The 15791-nt window shown below is 34.4% G+C and overlaps 1 protein-coding gene across 2 annotated transcripts in view; it reads left to right on the top strand.

The window, feature by feature from the left end:
* Positions 1-6280, top strand: part of NXPH1 (neurexophilin 1) — a 296661-nt gene extending 290381 nt beyond the window's left edge. For both annotated transcript variants that reach the window (XM_045494916.1, XM_045494917.1), the window contains one exon: positions 4308-6280. In XM_045494916.1, coding sequence (XP_045350872.1) covers positions 4308-5069 — 762 coding nt within the window. In that variant the 3' untranslated portion in view covers positions 5070-6280. The remainder of the gene's footprint in view (positions 1-4307) is intronic.
* The last annotated feature ends 9511 nt before the right edge of the window (positions 6281-15791 follow it).

The following is a 15791-nucleotide window of genomic DNA, read 5'->3' on the forward strand; positions in this document are numbered from 1 at the left end:
TCAGCACCAATGGAAGGCTTTCACATTATAAATAAATTCATTGCATTTGGTAGCTGAGCAGCGTAATGGCTGAACTTATGTTAATTTTTTGTTAACTTGAGTTTTACTGCCTATTCGACCTGCCATGTTTTTTCATTGTAATACAAGAACTCTCAAAATTATATGCTTTCTTTTTTTAATTGTTTGCTAAAGTTTTTGGTTATGTAAAAAGGAGATTTTCTTTTGAAAATATTTTCTGCTCTCACATCCTATTATTATTCATTTACATAAAATATTGTGTAGTGAGATTTAAAGGTTAAAATATTTGAGGATGTTAATAGTATTAATAATGTTGAACAATCACCGTGGCCCAGGTACTGCTCTTAGTGCCTTAAATGGAGTGTCCTGTTTAATTCACACAGCAGCTCTATGAGAGAGGTGGGCATTATTCTCCTGTTTTCTACAAAAGAAAAACATAAGTATACACAAGTTGAGCAACTTCCCTACATCATATACCTGTTACAGACCTCAGCCTGGATTGGGAGGCCATCTGACTCCAGAACTCATACTCATAATCACTACAGCTGTGGAGAGTATAATTTAGAACTAAATTTCTGTTCTGAAATTCAGAAGTTTTTCTGCCTGCCAGTCTTAGCATCTTTTTTGGATAGATTGGTCCTTTAAAATCCTATCTCCCACTTCCATGTTTCTTTTCTTTTCTTTTTTCTTTTCTTTTCTTTTCTTTTCTTTTCTTTTCTTTTCTTTCTTTTCTCTTCTCTTCTTTCTCTTCTCTTCTCTTCTCTTCTCTTCTCTTCTCTTCTCTTCTCTTCTTTCCTTTCCTTTCCTTTTCTTTTTTCTTTTCTTTCACTCCTTATATGCCATTGCTGGATTGCAGTCTAATTACATTTAACTTTCTTTTTTGGGACAATTTCATTACTGCTTCTTGAGCCAGTGCTCATTACAGTGCCTCTCCTGATCAACTGTGTTGATTCTGAGATACAAGTGCCAAGCCAGTACCAAATGCATTCCTGTATTTTTTTTTTTTGTCATCCAAAGAATGGGAAAATAGTTATGTAATTCCAGGTAAAAATGAGAAAATAGGATATGCGTTTGTTTCTTTTATATCTTGTACCTTAAGCATAAATATAGAAGCTGTGTTAACGACAACATTTATATAATCAAGCAAGTTGAGATTTGGATGTTTGACTAACCAATTAGATTTCATTGAGACAACATAAAACAAATATACAAAAAATAAACTCCAAGCTAACAGATGTGTACTACTCTTATAACTTAATGTTTGTTTTATAGAAAAAGTGTATTTTGAAATGTACTTCCTTCAGTGAATTGGTAGGAGAATTGTAGTTGTTTTTATTTGTTTTGTAAATTATAAAGTTATAATATTAACTTGGGAACTACTAAGGATTATACTTTTCATATTAGAGTAAAAATTGTTCCATAGAGAACTGACTTTATTATCAGGTGAAGAGGATAGGTGGGAAATTTATGCTTTTCCCTTAAGAAAAGTCATACATTTCTATGTATCATCCCCCTCCCCACAGGATATTTCTCAGTTTCATCCCTTTAAGACTTAATATTCAGTCCTTGTTAAACAACAAATTGAATTTTGATAAGGCAGCCACTTAGCTATTTTTACTCACATACTGCTTGAGTATGATCCATTTCTGGAATGTTTTGGCACGAAGGGATTCTGAAAACAGGTGCAGGGGGAAAAGGTGCAGTTTGGGCGCAGGGGGAAAAGAGAGAGACCAATTCAAGGGTTGAGGAGAACTGAAGGGGAAGAACCTAGCACTAAAAGAAAGTTGGCAGCAAAGACAAACTTCTTTCAATTCCCAGTATTTTCCCCAAGATCAATAGTGGCCCATCTGATGATAGCCTTCCTTGATTCCACATGAGAAGGTTTGTTCATTTCAGTTGAGTAATATGTTTTAAGAATTTGGAGACTATGTACATGAGGCTGATCTGTATTTCTCTTACATGTGATCTCATCCCCACCACAATTCATCCATTTTTCTGAGCCTCATCCCACCCCTAGGGTCTTATTCTCTCTTGGTCAGTGTTTGTCTCTCCTCTGTTAACCTCTGTGCACAATGGCCTTCTGGATCTTTTTATAAAGGTATCACTATTGTCTTGGGGATCTCAGGGGTTGCAACTGGACTTAGACTAGCAGCTTGAAATAGTGACATTTTGTGTTAGCCTACCCAATATTGCCATCTTGGTTTTTCAGGGTATAGTCATGGGACATAAATCCATTATAAAATCTCATTTAGTCTCAGATGCAATGAATTTGTGTGGGACTAACTAGCTTTCAGGTTTTTTTTTTTTTTTTTTTTTTTTAAAGCTCAGCATTACTGGGAAGAGACCAGCTTCAACTGGTAGTTTATCCTAGAGGGGAATGGCCTCATAGAATTCACATCTGTCAGTTTGAGCTGGGCAGAGATAAGACTATTTACCAGCTGGTAATGTAAAGCTCATTGTTCCTGAGGAATCTGTGAAAAGACAAGATTACAAGTTCTAAGTGATTTTGTTATAGTTTAGATTACCAGGCCCTCTTGTATGTATATGTCCCTGGGAAACCTATCCTGTGCAGATTCTGAATACTTGGCCATGTGACCAAGAGCAAAGCTACTCTCAAGCCAGACTTCCATATGTACTATTTGGTGGCCTTTTTTCTCTACTTGTCTTCACATAGCAGCTTGGGATTTATAAACATAGCTAAAATTAACTGAACCATTTACATGTGTTAGCCATGCCATGAGGTAGGCACCATTGTTACCCTCACTTTGCAGTTGCAGGAAACTAAGTAAAGGGATGTTAAATGACTTGACCAAGGACACACAGCTTGAAAGTGGCAGCACTGAGCATGGATTCCAGAAAGACTGGTTTAAAGTTTATGCGCTAGTCCCTAGGGATTGGGATAGAGTCCTTTTAGCACAAGTGACTGAGTAAAAGGCCATTCTCAGGCCAGGGTTGTATCTTAGCAAGAAGCCTCCACACCTAAGTCTGTGGAGAGATCCCTAGAATGCAGCTTTAATTCCTAGTAGGCCTGAATTAAAAAGCTCTCCAACAATTACCTCTTATTTTGAGAACAGTTTGGAAGGAGACTAGCGGGCCCAAATGAGGCTGCTGAGTGGTAGTCAGACTCATGTCTGAGATAGGACTTAGAACTGATTCTAGAGGGGGCTGGTGATAGAGGTTTATTGTGAATCTTGGCTCTTTAGCAGACTTACCTTACAGGCAATCAGTCCACATCTTAAAGGGTTTATTTGTATTGGCTGTTTTGATTCCTGTGGGTCCTTAGCTGTCTTCTTTACTGTCCTTGAGCTCTCCATGTTAAGATCAGAAGTCACTGCTTTAACTTTAGACTAATGAATGCATCGTGGATTCTCATTTCTTTCTTTTATTTCTTCTACACTAAAACATAAATATAGGAGCTGTGAAATATAGGACAATGCCTGTATAATTTGGCAAGACAGATCTTAATGTTTGATCAGTCAGTTAGATTTAGGGTTCCCTGGTCTAGCTGTGGAATCTAAATCTTCCCGGAGAGAAGACCAGGATCCCAGGAGAATGGCTCTGAATGTGACTCTCACAATCCAACTTGAAGTGACCTCTCTGTCACTGACCATGTGTTGTTAGCTTCTCTAGATTGACAATTATCTATAAGACATTGTGTATTTGATATTTTCATTTATGTCCCTTTTCCGGGACCACATTTTAAGCCCTTAGGGTAAAAACATTATGTCTTATCCAGTATGTTCCATGCTACTAATAGCTGATAATAAACATGATTTCTTTTGACCAGTTAAAATATACTGGAGTCTCTTGCCAAAACTGACTTTTCTAATATAACTGTGGCATGGGTGACCAAAAATCTTTAGGATGTTGGTTGACATAGTTCTGAGAATCATATAGTTTTAAAGCTAATGGCAATTTTGAAGTAGAAAAGTAACAATTGTTTGTAAAGTTTTTATTTTAAAAGTTTTTGGATCTTAGTGCTGAGAAATAACTGGTTTAATTTCTGTTTGAATGCAGTTTGCTCTACTTATCTTAGATGGTCTTTTCCTTGTCAAAGTCAATGTTTTTATATAGTCTTTCAGCCATGTTTAGTGGTTTTTATCCACCTATACCTCCTCTCTCCCATCATTATATAAAAATAGAAGTGGTGTTTATCATGTGTTGATAAATATTGGCCAAATGCTGAAGATAATTTAAGTGAAGTATCTTCGTTTAATTCTGAGCCTCTGAGAAAGAGCTGTTCTCAGATACAGAGATGTAAACACCATTTTTTTCTGTTCTATTTGCAGGTCACATGTGCCAATTTAACGAATGGTGGGAAGTCAGAACTTCTAAAATCAGGAAGCAGCAAATCCACACTAAAGCACATATGGACAGAAAGCAGCAAAGACTTGTCTATCAGCCGACTCCTGTCACAGACTTTTCGTGGCAAAGAAAATGATACAGATGTAGACCTGCGATATGACACCCCAGAACCTTATTCTGAGCAAGACCTTTGGGACTGGCTGAGGAACTCCACAGACCAACAAGAGCCTCGGCCCAGGGCCAAGCGAAGGCCCATTGTTAAGACGGGCAAGTTTAAGAAAATGTTTGGATGGGGTGATTTTCATTCCAACATCAAAACAGTGAAGCTAAACCTGTTGATAACTGGGAAAATTGTAGATCACGGCAATGGGACATTTAGTGTTTATTTCAGGCATAACTCCACTGGTCAAGGGAATGTATCTGTCAGCTTGGTGCCCCCTACAAAAATAGTGGAATTCGACTTGGCACAACAAACCGTGATTGATGCCAAAGATTCCAAGTCCTTTAACTGTCGCATTGAATATGAGAAGGTTGACAAGGCTACCAAGAACACACTCTGCAACTATGATCCTTCAAAAACCTGTTACCAGGAGCAGACCCAAAGTCATGTATCCTGGCTCTGCTCCAAGCCCTTCAAGGTGATCTGTATTTACATTTCCTTTTATAGTACAGATTATAAACTAGTACAGAAAGTGTGCCCCGACTACAACTACCACAGTGACACACCTTACTTCCCCTCCGGATGAGGATGGACATGGGTGAGACTGAAGCCTGAGGAATTAAAGGTCATATGACAGGGCTGTTACCTCAAAGAGGAAGGTCACATCTGTTGCCTGGAATGTGTCTACACTGCTGCTCTCGTCAACTGGCTGCAAAGACGCTAGTGGAAAACAATCCGATGTAATTTCTGCCCAGTCAGCTTCATCTCTCAGCATAGTTGTAAATCACTACAGGTTTTAAAGGCACACTTGAAGACATACTCTCACACATAGATATACACAAACACACGTTCATACACATTTCAGCTTGCATCTGTCATGATTGCTGTCAGGAGGGCTTTCGTTATCTGACTCATAATGGTTCAGGATAAACTATCATCAAGCAAAAGGATTAACTAGACAGTGAATGGTTTCTAACACTTGCTGTTATGGAAATCTCTTTTAAAGTCTTGAGTACATGCTAATCAATAATCCCCACTCATGCATTCCTATTGCTTGGAGTAGCTGTACTGGTAAATACTACTGTAGGAGTATATGCTTGTTCAAATGGAAAAAAAAATGTGTCTTTAGAGCTCAGTATTCTTTATTTTATGAACACAACAAAGTGTAGTAACTTTTTTCCAGCATACAGTAGGCACATTCAAGGTAATATAAGATGGCTCTTTTTTTTTTTTTTTTCTATGGAGGGAGCCTGTTTTCAGTAAAGATGAGCAAACATTTGGAATTTACATGTGGGCAGACATTGGATTACAGCTTTCATCACCAGTCTTTGGACTTTCGCAAAGTTGAGACCAACTAAGGCTGCTTAAAACAAGTTCTGATCATTATATAAGAAGGGAAATGCCTGACAGACACCATGTAAGTTATAAGTGTCTGTCTTATCTTTACTACACATATTGTAACAAATTCAATATCCTAGTCTTCATTTGTATGAATGGTTTGTATTGTACATAGTTTAACCAAGTGTTATTTGAGCTGCTTATTAATATTAACTTGTACTTGTCTCTCTGCTTGTTATTGGTTAAAAAAGAAAAAAAAAAGGATATGAGGAATCCATTTTATCAATGTAGCTGTGACCTCCATTAAAAAGACAAACTTAATGTACAAAGCATTTATTCAGCTCAAGTATTGTTGAAAGCTATACATATACAACATTACAGTCTGTCTGTATTTAGATATTTTATTTCTGGACAAAATGAAATGTACATAAAAATAAAATGCTTAAAGTTGAGTTTCAATATGTGCTTGTGTAAGATGGTGATTTAAATGGTTCTGACAGGAAGAATGTGCTGGAATACAGTAATGGTTTTGCATCTCATGTCTCTAAATTTGTACAGAACTATCTAAATTGCTATTAGTTGCCCAGTCAAAACAAGTTAGGAGTTTCAGTCTCAAGCCTGGCAAACAGTTGTGGCATACAGCATTGCACACATTTTTGGTTTACTGTCATGCTAGTTAATTCAAGAATACCAAATATCAATGAGCATAAGAGATGATTGAGGTCTCCTAAATGATTATAGCTGTTTTTGTTTTTTCCTGTGTAGAGTCTTTATTTAGCAGGGAGATTGAGAAGAAGGTAATTTTTTTTTTTCTTTAAAAGAAAGTCAAGATGTCTGAAGAAGTGTGACTGGCTTTCCCTGATTCTACTGTTATCATTCAACTCAACTGAGAAAATTACAATAGCAGTGAGAAGGCTTAGGTGTTCAATTTACTTATACCAAATTGGATCAATTTATTTATATAGCATTGTTTATAGACATTAAACTTTCTTTTAAAAAAATTACTGTATATAATCCCAGTGAAATAAACAGAAGAAGAAATACGTAAGGTAACCCATTTTTAAAGTCACAAATGAGGGATTGGGATATTAAGAGTCTCAAAGGTTAACCAAAGAAGCCAGATTAAAACACTAACCCATTTTCATCTTCCCTTCATGCTGCATAAGGATAAGTATGTTCTCATATAGAAAATAATAGAAGTACTATAGGGAACCACAGAGTTCTAAAGTGAGGACTCAGCCACTGATTTGACTAAAGAAAGCCTTCAACTGCAAGTCAAAGATACATCATTCCGTTTAATGTCCATCTCTCAAAATCCTCCAATGTATCTCGACAACCATTTCTATCAATGCATTAATTAATTTGCCGTGGAATTTAGAAGCTAATGTTAGAACAGACTCTATCTGGCACAACAGGCAATAAATGCATCATGAATTCTAACTGTGGGACAAATTTGCCACAGATAAATCTTGTTATTCTGGGATTTATTTATCACAATGATCACTTAGGAGTTAGTTGCTCTTAGCAAAAAGAGGACTAAATGAGAAAGAGAAAATCATTAAAAAAATTTTTAGGATCATCTGATTAGTGGACTGTGATTTCCATTATGGGGTCTAATCTGTCCTTTTTTAATTCCAAATTCAAGATGAGATAAAACAATACTTCAATCTCCACCCGTCTGTCCTGCTTTCCAATCTCTTCTTGAAATGTTGTTTTTTAAGAACATAGCTAACATCCAATGAATTCAATTAATTTTCTGTGTAGTTTTCCTTTAAAAGAAAAAGAAAATGTAACAAACTTCCAACAAGACTTTCAATTTTTAAAAGTCTAAAGTTTCAGGACTCTTCTGGCCCTGTACACACTTATCCCAAACTGCTACATCATCACCTCCCTCTGTAATATAGAAAAGTCACGATGATACAGAACTTTGTATCCAATATACTCTTCCTGTTCTAGACGAGGATCATGATGAAGATGAAGGTTCTAAGGGTTAGATTAAAACTCTATTAGACCAACTTGTTGCTTTAACAGACTGGTCAGTTAAGTTTTACTTATACTAGAAATTTATTTGTTATTTGGAGAAAATAAATTTTAGGTTGTCCTAAGATAATCACCTTCGCTAGAATCTTAAATATTATTTCATAACTTTGCTAAGTTATAGAAAAAACCTGCAATGTGGAAATAGCACCTAATGCAAACATGTGTTTGTCATTACCTATTGTTCTTTTCAGAAACATTTTAGTAAAATTGAAATTACTACAAAGAAATAACTATTGCAGATTCTTGCCTCATGGAAGAATAATGATACAAGTTACTGGTTTATCTACTTATGATAAAAACGATGCATTGTCATGGTATGGTATCAATTGGGCATTTTTGAGTCCATGGCTCTTGTTAGAATTTATCTGCATGAACAGAAGGGGTTTAACTGTTAATAGAATAGTATTAAAGTTCTGGAAGTAATTATTCTGCAAGCAATTGAGATACTTGTTAAATTTAAAACTGTGGACTGGGAATCTTCAGGTTCCTACATTTCAGCAATAAACTGTAAGCCATATTTTTTGCACAGAATAGATTAAAAAAATCATGAGAAGCCTGAGAAAGTGTTTGTCTTTTCCCTTTTCCCCACTATTTTACATGTAAGAAGCAGCTTAACCAATATAAACAGCTCTTTGGAAAAGCAATTTGCATCTCCATCATCAACTTTGAATGCCAACTCTTAGCTTAAGGCAAATTCAAATGGCTGGGTTTAATAAGCCTTTTTTTAAAAAAAAAAAATTTAAAATGTTTATTTATTTATTTTTGAGAGACAGAGACAGAGCATGAGCAGGGGAGGAGCAGAGAGAGAGAGACACAGAATCGGAAACAGGCTCCAGGCTCAGAGCTGTCAGCACAGAGCCTGACGCGGGGCTCGAACTCACAAACCGTGAGATCATGACCTGAGCCAAAGCCGGAGGCTCAGCCGACTGAGGCACCCAGGCGCCCCTAATAAGCCTTTTAAAGACTTGGTTTGTGTACCAGTTTCAGATATTTATTGATATTTATTCAATTATCAATAGATTTACCTATTTATATTTATTATACATCTTTACATTTTTGTTTAAATAAAATGCAAATTAGTGGGTGCATTAAAATTACAAAATTTAAAAACATTAATATGCATAAAGATAATTACTATTTACCTAGTTTATAGGAGACAAAAAGTGAGTATCTTAAAGACAGAATTGAATTCTGAAAAACTGGTTGCCAAGTCAGGATTTTCTCAGGAGTCCCATGCATATCAGAGACTGATTTCAGAGACTGGGCTCATAAAGGAAACAATCCTTAATTTAAAATTGTGGTGTATCATTGCGTTTTACATCCTGTACTATCAGAAATATTTTAAGTAACAAATCTACAACTACTTTCGACTAGGATGGGGAAGAACAGAATTCTCATGAGCGAATTTTAGTTTCAATTTGTTTGTATGAACACAGTCTAGAAATTAGAAAGATTTCCTAATTTCCTTATCCTAAAATTAGGAGACTACCAGTGCCAAGAAGCTGGCCAAGTGCTCCAAGTTTGGTCAAAAACAGTTTAATATTTTTGGTTCTGCATTTGTAAGAACATGTCTCTTCTCACTGATGGATTGGAGGACAAGTCTAAAGGTCCAGAAGTGATGGATGCAGAAGGCTTAGAGACTGTCTTTCGGTGACTGTAGTGGCTGTTGCAGTTGGAGGTGCCTTTAGAGTTGCCAGTTGTTGATTCCCCCGAATTCTAGTGACTCGGACAAACAGCCAAAACTCTGTTCACATCATCCTCACCTGGCAGGAGCTGACTTTCTATTTCCTAATCCTGTGTCAGAGTTCCAAAGAGACAACTAAAATATGATTGATTTCTGATGGTCAAATTCCTTTACTCAAACACCGAAGTACACTTGGCCATTGAGATTGTGACTATTTAAAGAAGTAATCCAAGAGACTTGTTAGAATATGTTAATGCCACACAGGTATTTTTTTTTAATGAAATATCTGCCATTGTTTCTGTTACTGCCCAAATTAACTTTGTCAGTGTTCTGAAACTACGTTTTATTTTATTTTATTTTTAAAAATGTTTATTTTGAGAGAGAGAGAGCATGAGCTGGGAAGGGGCAAGAGAGGGGGAGAGAGACTCCCAAGCAGGATTCACACTGTCGGCCCAGAGCCTGATGCGGGACTTAATCTCACAAACTGTGAGATCATGACCTGAGCTGAAATCAAAGTTGGACACTTTTAACCAACTGAGCCACCCAGGTGCCCTGAAACCCTATTTTAAAATTTATTTATTTTTTGCAATTTATAAAAGTTTTTGGTAAAAAGCAATGGTTAAGTGATATCACCTAATCAGGTTGAAAATATTTCATGTAGTTTTTCAAAAAAAATTAAAGTTTAATTGGCATATATTACATTAGTTTCAGGTGTATAACATAATGATTTTATATTTGTATATATTCCAAAATGATCACTACAATAAGTCTAGTTAACATCCATTACCATACATAGTTATAAAATTTCTTTTCTGGTGATAAAAAACTTTGAAGACCTACTCTCAGCAACTTTTAAATATGAAATACAGTATTATCAACTATAGTCACCATGCTGTACATCATATCCCCATGACTTGTTTATTTTATAACTGGAATTTTATACGTTTTAGACCCCTATTATCCATTTTGTCTATACCCCTTTCCCCTTTCTGGCAACTTTCAGTCTCTTCTTTGTATCTATGAGCTTGTTTTTTTTTTTTTTTTTTGTTTTGTTTTGTTTTGTTTTGTTTGTTTGCTTGTTTTTGTTTCTGTTTTTTTATTCTATGTATAAGGAAGATCATACTGATTTTTTCCTTCTCTGTATGATTTATTTTACTTAGGATAATGCCCTCAAGGTCCATTCATGTCACAAATGGCAAGATCCCATTCTTTTTTGTGGCTGAATAACATTCCATTGCACACACAACACACACACACACACACACACACACACACACACACACTTCATCCATCCCTTGATGGATACTTAGAATTTTTCCATATCTTGACTGTTATAAATAAATAATGCTACAATGAACATGGGGTGCATGTATCATTTTGAGTTAGTGTCTTAATTTTTTTGGATAGATTCCTAGAAGTGGAATTACTGAATCATATGGTAGTTCTATTTTTAATTTTTTGAGGAACTTCCATACTGTTTTTTGTAGTGACTGCAGCAATTTAGATTCTCAACAAAAGTGTATGAGGGTTCCCTTTTCTCTACATCCCTGCCAACACTTGTTATTTTTTGCCTTTTTGGTAATAGCTACTCTAATAGGTATGAAGTAATATCTCATTTTGTAATCTTATTGATAAGGAAATATATTATTTCCCTGATGATTAGTGATATTGAATATCTTTTTTATGTGTCTGTTGGTCATTTGTATGTCTTCTTTGGAAAACTTTCTATTCATATCTTCTGACCATTTTTAATTGGATTTTTTAGTTTGTTAGTTTTGCTATGGAGTTGTAGTTCTTTGTATTTTTTGGATATTAACCCCTTCTCAGATATATGATTTACAAATATTTTCTTCTACTTACTAAACAGCCTTTTCATTCTGTTGATGATTTCCTTTGCAGCACTGAAGCTTTCTAGTTTGATGTAGTCCCATGTATTTATTTTTGTTTTTGATGCCTTTGCTTTTCATGTAAGATCCCCAAAAAATCATCATAAGACTAATGTCAAAGAAATTACCACCTATATTTTCTTCTAAGAGTTTTATAGTTTTAGATCGTATATTCAAGTCTTTAATCCATTTTCAGTTAAGTTTGTGTATGGTGAAAGACAGTGGTACAGTTTCTTTGTTTTGTTTTGTTTTTATATTTATTTATTTACTTATATTTTATTTTTTTACATGTGGCTCTTTGGTTTTCTCAACATTATTTGTTGAAGATATTGTCCTTTCTCCATTATATATTCTTGACTCCTTTGTTTAAATTAGTTGACCATATTTGTGCGGATTTATTTTTGGGCTCTCTATTCTTTTCCATTGATCTGTGTGTCTGTCTTTATGCCAATGTTGTTTTGAATACTATAGCTTTGTAATACAGTTTGAAATCAGGGAGTGTGATACCTCCAGCTTTATTCTTCTTTCTCAAGATTGCTTTGGTTATTGAGGTCTTTTGTGGTTCCGTACAAATTTTAGCATTATTTGTTTTAGTTCTGTGAAAAATGCTTTTGGTATTTTGTTGGGATCATGTTGAATCTGTAGATTGCTTAGGTAGTATGGACATTTTAATAATATTAATTCCTCCAATTTATGAGAACAGAATATCTTTCCATTTTTTTTGGCAATTTTTTCAATTTTTTTCATCAGTGTCTTACAGTTTTCAGTGTACAGAATATTCACCTCCACCTCCTTGGTTAAGTTTATTCCTAAGTATTTTTTAATGTAATTGTAAATGGGTGTGTTTGAATTTCTCTTTCTGGTATTTTGTTATTAGTGTATAGAAATGCAATGTATTTCTGTATGTTGATTTTGTATCCTGCTATTTTACTGAATTTGTTTACTAGTTCTAACAGTTTTTTTGGTGGAGTCTTTAGAGTTTTCTATATAGAATATCAGGTCATCTGCAAATAGTGAGTTTTACTTCTTCCTTTCCAACTTGGATACCTTTTATTTCTTTTTTTTCACCTAGGACCTCCAATGTTGAATAAAATTGGGGAGAATATGCATCCTTGTCTTGTTCCTGATCTTAGAGGAAAAGCTTTCAGCTTTTCACTATTGAGTGTGATGTTAGCTGTGGGCTTATCATATATGGCCTTTATTGTGTTAAGGTATGTTCCCTTTATACCCACTTTGTTGACAGTTCTTATCATAAATGGATGTTGAATTTTATTAAATGTTTTTTCTGCATTTATTGAGATGGTGATATTATTTTTATACTTCATTTTGTTAGTGTGGTATATCATGTAGACTTATTTACAAATGTTGAACCATTCTTGCATGCCTGGAATAAATCCCACTTGATCATAGTGTGTGCTCCTTTTAATGTATTGTTGAATTCAGTTTGCTAATGCTTGGTTGAGGATTTTGCATCTATGTTCATCATAGATGATGATGGTATTTCTTGTGGTATCCTTGCCTGATTTTTGTATCACGGGAATGCTGGCCTCACAAAAGTGAGTTTGGAAGTATTTCTTTCTATTTTTTGGGAGAATTTTTGAAGGATCAATATTAATTCTTCTTTAAGTGTTTGGTAGAATTCACCAGTGAAGCCTTCTGGTCCTATACTTTTGTTTTTGGGAGGTTTTCTATTACTGATTCAATCCCCTACTAGTAGTAATCAGTATGTTAGATTTTCTATTTCTCCACGAGTCAGTCTTTAAATCTGGAAAACAAAACATTAAAGAACAGCAATGCTTTAAATAAAGCCATAAAAATTATAGTCACCTCCATCAGTTGATTCAGTCACCTGTAATTAATTCTTGTTTTGCTTCATCTTGGGTTAGCAGCTTTATAGATCAATGAGTTTTCCATTAGAGTTTTAGAAATTCTAACCTAGTTTCATGTTATAATCTTAAAGTCATCAGAAACCTGTGCTTGTCAGAGTCTTTTCTATGAATCTCCTTGAAGAGAAACACTTTTCAGGAAGACTTTGCAAAAGGATCAGAGTAAAACAAAAACTGCCTATAAAAGACAAAAGACCTAAAAATGGCCTGGTTAAAGATCTGGTATGAGTTTATTATGGCAGAGTTGACAACAAAATTTGATTATTTCTCTGACATATGTTGTAAAGCAATAAGTAGAATTATAACTGATAACATTATACCAGAACACATAAGTTTTAGGTATTTTATTTAATTTCTGAATTACTTACTTTAATTACATATATTCCCATATAAATATGATCTAGAAGTTTAAATATTACTTTTTATTTGACATTTTCCATGAACTTTAGCATATCAAATAAGGCCAAGCAAATAACATTGCTCTTTTTATAAGGATAGAGAGTAACTGTTTTTTTTTTTTTTAATTTTTTTTTAATGTTTATTTTTGAGAGACAGAGCATGAGCAGTGGAGGGGCAGAGAGAGAGGGAGACACAGACTCCAAACTAGGCTCCAGGCTCTGAGCTGTCAGCACAGAGCCCAACGTGGGGCTCAGACCCATGCTCTGTGAGATCATGACCTGAGCCGAAGTCGGACGCTCAACAGACTGAGCCACCCAGGCACCCCGAGAGCAACTGTTTTGAGAACTTCTAGGTACCCTCTGGAAAAGTCCAAGTTCATTCAAGAGCAAAAAGACTTCATTTAGAATTTGATTTGGGGAAGTTTACTTAAAATGCCAAAATTTTTAAAACATTTGATCAAATAGGATCACAGGTCACTGTGAAACAATACTTATTTACCCATGCAACCAAAGTAACAAAAGATTCTAGGGAGAATACAGAAAGTTAGACTGTAGTAAAAAAAAAACAAAAAAAAACAACTTAGCTCTTTTAATAGAGAAGACTCAGTTATTGTTTTTAAGTAGTCAAAGACCTGATAAAGATAACATTGAATATAGGAAATATTTTGAGAAGACACAGAATCTTTGTTTCCCAGGCACAGACCTTAAAGGAAAATCTTTATTTATAAATTTCTTATTAAGAGCAGACCAATAATCTAAGAAAACCTTGTTCTTTTAACAGAGAGATTTTATACTAGTATACTTTTGATATTAAAACTCCTTTTTTTAAAAAAATAACTAAATCCATTTCAATCTGTGTCTCAAGATTTCTTTTCCATAGACTTCTACAACTTTTTTATGTCTATTCACCCTTTGTCCACCCCCCTTTTCTTCATTCTGGAATAATAATTCTATTTTAAGACAAAATTACTTTCTTTTTTCCTTCACCAGCTTTCCTGCCAAACCTCCCGCCCCCCTTGTCTTTTATACCTTTCCTTATCCAAAAAACACATTCTATTTTCCTTACCTATTTTTCATATACAGTTGTTCTGTCTCACCTTTATTATTTCCAGGAGATTTTATCACATATTTTACTTAGAATTCTTAACCCTTAGAATCCTTAATTTCTAGGAAGCTATTCTGGACTGGCAAATTTATAAACATATTTAATAATTTCTAAAGTATATTCTTCCTCATAGTAAATTTTTCAATGTGACACAAAACATGTTTGCTAATAGACCCAAATATCTTTTGTCTTTCTGGAAAGATGTTAAAAAAGACAAGAGAAGACAAACCTATGTTTAGCATTTATTTTATTTGGAGATAAAACATTTGGAGATATTCAATGAATAGCGAATCAAATCAATATTATTTAGTTTAACTTAGCATAAACTTTTATTTGCATTTATTTAAATTACTTGCTTTTAGCAATTATGTTTGGATTAGACATCAAATGGCTCATCTTAAGCTATTTTTGTTGTTGACAAATTTTGTAATATGGAGATAGCATGAGCTTGTTTAACTCAGGTAAACCCAGGTAGAAAAAGTTGTATGTCTGCATTACCTTCATGTTGATAACTGTGAAGACACTATTGTTTTATTAAATCAACAAACTTAAAACTAACTTTTATTTATCAAAGTTTGTCTCAGATCATATGAACTTGAAAAATATTTGGGTTAGTTTGTATATTTCTGAGAGCTTTAGAAATACTGTATATAAAACACTTATTTTTCTCTAAGCCAACAAAATAGGTCTCTTTACAAATTAACTTTGGCAATACCATCTGAAATAGAAAAACATCACATATCTATAATATATATACATAGACATACATAAACCTATAGGCAGACACAGAGACCTCACATGTTTTACTCTAAAATTTTAGCTATAAAAACTTACTAGTTTATAAAAGAACAGTTGGATCCAAATTGTATTTCTAGAAGATGAATGAGGAAGTTAAGGTTACCTCTCAGATGGCCAAACTTTATTACTGAAAAATTTTATATTCATGGTGTAAGAATCCTTTTAGAGCTATT

Source organism: Leopardus geoffroyi, chromosome A2 (genome assembly GCF_018350155.1).
Source record: "Leopardus geoffroyi isolate Oge1 chromosome A2, O.geoffroyi_Oge1_pat1.0, whole genome shotgun sequence".
Lineage (NCBI taxonomy): Eukaryota > Metazoa > Chordata > Mammalia > Carnivora > Felidae > Leopardus > Leopardus geoffroyi.